Genomic DNA, 7,500 nt, shown 5'->3' with positions numbered 1-7,500 from the left:
AAAGGGTTGTTCTTGGCAAAATTCTGTAGAAAAAACCCACTTCGATAGGAAAAACAAATAAAAGTGCACGCAGAAAAAAGGGTGGCCCTTTAGTGTAGCGACACACTCTTCCTGGGGAGAGCAGCCCGAATTTCACACAGAGAAATCTGTTGTGATAAAATACAATACAAATACATCATGCCGAAATATTGCCTCGAACCCTAACTACTGGTGAACACTGGATCAGAAGTTAAACGTCTTACTGGTTCTACCACTGTGCCTCTGAATGCAAGGACATATTTTTTTTTCAGTTGATGGGCGGAATATATCCGATATGAAAACGAGATTACAAGAGCCAAGTGTCATGCACACGCGCAAACATATTCCTGTCCCCTTCTCTCTCTGTCTATCTGACTTTCTCTTTGGTAGAACATATTCTCCTTGTGACTTTTCGTATGCTGTCAAAATGATATCTGTCCGCGATGAGGAAACAACAATTGTTCTTATGTCTGTTACCCTGTCGACACGCTCTCCTCCTTCTCCTCTCTCTATCTATATCCCTCTCACTCCAAAGAGATCACCTGCCAAAACAGCAGCTGTGAGCAACAACGACAAAATAAATCACGAAAAGAAGAAAAAAAATCGCTTGTTATCGCACTATACATACCTCAGAGTTGTCACCCCTGGCGAACACCAGTGTATCGTTATCCACGTACAGCTCCACCTGGTTCCGGGCAGCAAATTTCACTCCCCTGGAAGTCTTGCGGATATCGGTCATCGACTGGATAAACTGTCAACAACAAAAAAACAGATAAATACATAGATAAATAAAGAAATGAATAACAAATAAATAAGCATTAAAAAAAATAACAGGGATACATGCAGAAGAAATTATGCTCAGTTAGCTTGCATGATACAGTGAACAGGTGAAATAGCAGGTCCATGAACAATTGACTGGTTATCACCCGAGTACGGGGTGCTCGTGGAATAGTTTGTCGAATGTAGAGATGGCTGTCCAATGTAGAGCTTGGAGGGTGAATAGCAGGGCAACAGATGTCAGTGGTCACCTCGGACATGCATAGACGCAAAGATATGGATACGGATACGGGTAATTTATTCATAGACAGGTCATTGTCTCTGGTGATGGGGTGCAGCTGAACAATCATCAGACTCATTTAGCGAAGAGTGGTAACTCTCTCCATTCACAAGGTACACAACTTCAAGTCAGTGCTGCTGACGCTACCGATTTAGCTAGAACACAGGTAAATAAAAGGTACATTGGAACAAATGAACCCAGACACTTCCTAAAAAGGAAGCGCGGGGCCTGTGCTTATACCGATCATTTGACATGTGCACACAGCAGCAAAGACAGATGAAATGTTCAAACACAAATCAGCGTTTAATCAAGACTGGCATTGCCTCTTTAATCCTGAACAAGCCACACAGAACACATGGACAATACAGAACAAACACATGGTTGCCTCGGTGGTTTTTCGACTTGAAATTAACAAACAATGAGGCCAGGAGATCAAGTGATTATCAAATAGTTATTTGTTAATCATTTGATCTCCTGGCCTCATTGTTAATTAATTTCAAATCATCAAACATTTGTCAACTCAGCATCAAGGAACAGGCTAACATCAGTCAGACACAGCAAACCAGCGAGCGAACGAATGAACAAATGGAGAAACAAATGAATGAATCAATCAATCAATTAATCAATCAACGACAGAACGAACGAACAAATGAACGAATGAATGAGCAAATGAACGAACAAATGAAGGAACAATTGCAAGTATGAATGAATGAATGACCGAATGAATGAGAAAACGAACGGATGAATGGACGATTGATTGAATGAACAAAGGAACGACTGAATGAAAGACCGAATGAATGAGTAAATGAATGAACGAAGGAACGAACGAATGTGTGAATGGGCAAACGAACAAATGAATGAAGGACTGAATGAATGAATGAAGGACTGAATGAATGAATGAATGAATGAAGGACTGAATGAATGAATGAAGGACTGAATGAATGAATGAATGAATGAAGGACTGAATGAATGAATGAAGGACTGAATGAATGAAGGAAGGACTGGTTACCCTGTACAGGGAGGTGGAGGTGGAGTAGAAAGGCCACAATGACTCCCTGTTGTTAGGGTCACCATCCCCGTTGAAAGCTTGCTCTGTCCCGTAGTAGATGATGGGGATACCCTGCCACCACATGCACAATATCGATGTGTGTGTGTGTGTGTGTGTGTGTGTGTGTGTGTGTGTGTGTGTGTGTGTGTGTGTGTGTGTGTGTGTGTGTGTGTGTGTGTGTGTGTGTGTGTGTGTGTGTGTGTGTGTGACAAGGAGAGAGAGAGTGTGAGAGAGAGAGCGAGAAAAAGAAAGGCAAAGACAGAGAAACAGAGAAACTTATCTTAAACGAAGCAAAGCGCAGAGAGAGAGGAAGACAAGAGTACAGAGAGGGGGTGGGGGGGGAGTTGGGGGATATAGAGAAAGAGAGAAGATAAACAGAGATACAGAGACGGAGAAACAGAGAGAGAGAGAGAGAGAGAGAGAGGAGGGAGGTATGGGGCTGAAACAGAAACAGAGACAGACAGAGACAAAGACAGACGGATACAGGAACGAAGAAATAAAGTCATCACTGATATACTCTTCAAAGACGACAGTTTAAGGCATGAGAGAAGACACACTATCACCCCGAAGGCTGAGCTGAAGGAACAGGGACAGTCATGGCACATGGAGACAGAGACTGTGAGTACAGTTCAGTTCAGCTGCTCAATGAGGCGTCACTGCGTTCGGACAAATCCATATATATGCTACACCACATCTGCTAAGCAGATTCCTAACCAGCATGCAGCGTAACCCAACGCGCTTAGCCAGGCCTTGACAAACAAAAAGGGGAATGTACAAATGAATCTATCAACCATTAAACACAAAGACTAACTAACTAACTAACTAACTAAACAGAGAGACACTGAGAAACAAAAGAGACCGTGACACATTGAGAGAGATAGACAGACAGACAGACAGACTGTGAGATACAGATAAACACTGAGACACAGAGACACAGATCGCTGGCCATTGTCGTGTTGTGTGCTGTAGTGCTGTTTGTTGGTTGATCAGGTTTTAACAGTAAATCTCACAAGCATAATAAACACACGGAGGACGCCATTCCAGATTCCAAGCTCAATTGATTATTACCGGAATCTCTCAAATACATCACGAACGTGCATTATGCCACAGCCATCACACAACAGACCTCGCCGAATATGACGTAGGTGAGGGCATTGGAGAGGAGGACCGTGTCGTCTTGCAAACTGAGGAAGCGGGGAAAGTCATGGTTGTCCACAAACAGACCCAACACCGACGTATCGTTGAAGCATCGCCTCTGGTTCGAAAAGCCAAACGAAAACCAATCAGTACCACACACACACACACACACACACACACACACACACACACACACACACACACACACACACACACACGCACAGACACGCACACACACACAGTCATACACACACACGCACACACACACACACACATACACACACACACACAATCACACACACGCACGAACACACACACACACACACACACACACACACACACACACACACACACACACAAAGCAACCAACCAACCAACCAAACAAACAGAAGCAATCACCCCCACCCCCTCCTAAGACAACAGTAAAAGACAAAATCCCACTGTGTTCCCTTCTCTCTTTCCTTTCTTTCTCACTTCCTTCCTTGCTTTCGTTCTTAAGTCTTCCTTTATAATTTATCGTCTGTTTATCACTCTTATCTGATTGGCATTTGAGGTAGGCAATAAAAATATTTTGTTTGCTTATTAACCAGTGTTAATTAATTTTCAAAAGATCATCAGCTTGGCCAAGGCCTTCATGATCTTCAACGTGTTCATTGCGTTAAAAAAGCAGAAGCAACAACAAGCAAACAAACAGCATCTCCCTTCCTTTCTTAGATTTGTCATCAACTGTGATTCCACGATCCTCTCTGGGGGTGTTGCTCAGATGTCCTGAGCAAAACCTCTGTGTGTGTGTGTGTGTGTGTGTGTGTGTGTGTGTGTGTGTGTGTGTGTGTGTGTGTGTGTGTGTGTGTGTGTGTGTGTGTGTGTGTGTGTGTGTGTGTGACTCTCGGACCTGGTTGGCGCTGGAATGAGTTATTAAGAAAGGAAATACAAGTCATCAAATGTAGTCCCAAACCTTAAATGGACCTCCACATCTGCATTGTCGTCAACCTTATCATCATTCATTATAGAACGATAGACAATAGTTCCAATTTATTCTCATGATGATCTTTTAATTCATACATACATACATACATACATACATACATACATATATATATATATATAAAACAGTGAATGGAATTCAAAGGAGTTAAAACAACAAACAAACAAAGAGAACACCTCATTCCTGAGGAAGTCTGTGACGTCAGTCAAACAAACAAACAAACAAACAAACAAACAAAAAACGAAGTCAAGGATAGCACCTGTTCCCAAGGGGAGTGCGTGCTGTCGGTCAAACAAGTAAACAAAAATGAAAATGTCAGGGTTATCACCTGTTCCCTAAAGGAGACTGTGGCATCTGTCAAACAAACAAAAAGTCAGGGATAGTACCTTGTTACCCGAGAGTCTGTAACGTCGATCAAAGAAACAAACAAATCAGGGATAGCACCTGTTACTCTAAGACGTGATGTCGGTCAAACAAAGTAAGTCAAGAACAGCACAATGTTCTGCAAGGGAATCCGTGATGTCAGCACCTGTTCCCCAAGGGAATCAATAACATCGGTCAAACAAACAAAGTCAAGAACAGCACGTGTTCTCCAAGAGAATCCGTGATGTCAGCACCTGTTCCCCAAGGGAATCTGTGATGTCGGTCAAACAAACAAAGTCAAGAACAGCACCTGTTCCCCAAGGGAATCTGTAACATCGGTCAAATAAACAAAGTCAAGAACAGCATCTGTTCCCCAAGGGAATCCGTGCTGTCGGTCAAACAAAGTCAAGAACAGCACCTGTTCCCCATGTGAATCGGTCGGTCAAAGTCAAGAACAGCACCTGTTCCCCATGTGAATCGGTCATCAAAGTCAAGAACAGCACCTGTTCCCCATGTGAATCGGTCGGTCAAAGTCAAGAACAGCACCTGTTCCCCATGTGAATCGGTCGGTCAAAGTCAAGAACAGCACCTGTTCCCCATGTGAATCGGTCGGTCAAAGTCAAGAACAGCCCCTGTTCCCCATGTGAATCGGTCGGTCAAAGTCAAGAACAGCACCTGTTCCCCATGTGAATCGGTCGGTCAAAGTCAAGAACAGCACCTGTTCCCCATGTGAATCGGTCGGTCAAAGTCAAGAACAGCCCCTGTTCCCCATGTGAATCGGTCGGTCAAAGTCAAGAACAGCACCTGTTCCCCATGTGAATCGGTCGGTCAAAGTCAAGAACAGCACCTGTTCCCCATGTGAATCGGTCGGTCAAAGTCAAGAACAGCACCTGTTCCCCATGTGAATCGGTCGGTCAAAGTCAAGAACAGCACCTGTTCCCCATGTGAATCGGTCGGTCAAAGTCAAGAACAGCACCTGTTCCCCATGTGAATCGGTCGGTCAAAGTCAAGAACAGCATCTGTTCCCCAAGGGAATCAGTCGGTCTAACAAACAAACAAAGTCAGGAACAGAACAGCACCTGCTTCCGAAGGGAGTCCGTGATGTCGGTCATGGGCCGGAACTCCGTGAAGGTGCGGCGCATGGCCCAGTACAGGGGGAAGTTGAGGACTGCGGGCAGAGGACCCTGGTAGCCCCCCGTGTAGCACGTGCGATCCCCGTTGTTGGCCTCTCCCAGCAGGTACACGTCGGACACGCTGGCTGAGAAGTCGCTCCAGAAGGGTTTGGGCATCTGTGTGTGTGTTGGAGAGTGGGGGAGGGTGGGGGGTTGGAGGGGGGGGGGGAGAAGAAAGTGTTTTTTTTTTTATTAGGTGTCATATAAAGTACCATGTCAAACTGATGCAAACGTAGGCCTGTTGGTTGTTTGCTGTCGTTGACATTAATTTGACATGGTACAGTATATTTAACCAAAAAGGGGGTATGGTAATAAAACAAAAACCCCTGTTTTCGTCAGTGTTTCTGATTTTTAAAAAAAAGGGGGGAAATCCTAACATTTTCCCCACTTTTATGCAGAATTAAAAAGAATAAGACTGTTATCTGTTTCTCTGTCTCCTCCTCTCTTGATGTCCCCCACCCCCACCCCACCCCCACCCCTCCTGTCTGTCTCTCTCTGTCTGTGATACATTCTGAAACACATCAATACTCATGATGATGCTGACGATAATAATCATTAGATGATATGATGATGATGATGTTGTTATTGACGGTGAAGTTAATAACAACAGCAATACTAAATGCCTGAGGATGATGTTCAAAATCGTGGAAATTACATCTATGTAGGTCAACGCCTCAGTGATTATAATAATGATGACGACGACGACGACAAAACTAACGACGACACCGACGAAAACGACGACAACGACGACAACGACGACAATTATAATGACAATGACAATGATGACGATGATAACGAAGACAATGACAATGATGAGAATGCTTGTGAGGAAGACAATGTTGATGCTTCTAATGCTGCTGCTGCTGCTGCCGTTGGTGATGATGATGATAATGGTGATGATGGTGATAGCGATGGAGAAGAAAGTGTTAGAAACATCCAAGGTGAGCACGTATTTGTGTGTTTGTGTGAATTTTTTTTTTAAACATCACTCTATGTTTGTATGGTATGTGTAAACGATATATGTATGTATGTATGTATGTATGCATGTATGTATGTATGTAGTGGAGTAATGGCCTGGAGATAACGTGTCCACCTAGGAAGCGAGAGAATCTGAGCACAATGGTTCGAATCACGGCTCAGCCGCCGATATTTTCTCCCCCTCCACTAGACCTTGAGTGGTAGTCTGGACGCTAGTCATTCGGATGAGACGATAAACCGAGGTCCCGTGTGCAGCATGCACTTAGCGCAGGTAAAAGAACCCACGGCAACAAAAGGGTTGTTCCTGGCAAAATTCTGTAGAAAAATCCACTTCGTTGGGAAAAACAAATAAAACTGCACGCAGGAAAAAATACCCCAAAAATGAGTGGCGCTGTTGTGTAGCGACGCGCTCTCCCTGGGGAGAGCAGCCCGAATTTCACACAGAGAATTCTGTTGTGATAAAAAGATATACAAATACAAATGCAAATACAAATGTATGTATGCATGCATGTACGTATGTATGTATGTATGTATGTATGTATGTATGTATGTATGTATGTATGTATGTTTGTATGCATGTATGTATGTATGTATGTATGCATGTACGTACGTATGTATGTATGTATGTATGTATGTATGTATGTATGCATGCATGCATGCATGCATGTATGTATGTATGTATGTATGTATGTATGCATGTATGTATGTATGTATGCATGTATGTATGCATGTACGTTTGTAT

General features: G+C 43.5%; 1 protein-coding gene across 1 annotated transcript in view; it reads right to left on the bottom strand.

The window, feature by feature from the left end:
* Positions 1-7,500, bottom strand: part of LOC143275379 (uncharacterized) — a 16,024-nt gene that overhangs the window by 3,364 nt on the left and 5,160 nt on the right. Inside the window, exons 6-9 of the mRNA XM_076579450.1 lie at positions 5,688-5,897; positions 3,250-3,378; positions 2,085-2,195; positions 647-769 (exon numbers count right to left, since the gene is read on the bottom strand). Of these exons, the coding sequence (XP_076435565.1) occupies positions 647-769; positions 2,085-2,195; positions 3,250-3,378; positions 5,688-5,897 (573 nt within the window). The remainder of the gene's footprint in view (positions 1-646; positions 770-2,084; positions 2,196-3,249; positions 3,379-5,687; positions 5,898-7,500) is intronic.

This window comes from Babylonia areolata, chromosome 2 (assembly GCF_041734735.1).
Source record: "Babylonia areolata isolate BAREFJ2019XMU chromosome 2, ASM4173473v1, whole genome shotgun sequence".
In the NCBI taxonomy this organism is placed as follows: Eukaryota; Metazoa; Mollusca; class Gastropoda; order Neogastropoda; family Buccinidae; genus Babylonia; species Babylonia areolata.
The sequence above is the reverse complement of the archived record's forward strand: the minus strand, read 5'-3'. Positions and strand labels throughout refer to the sequence as shown.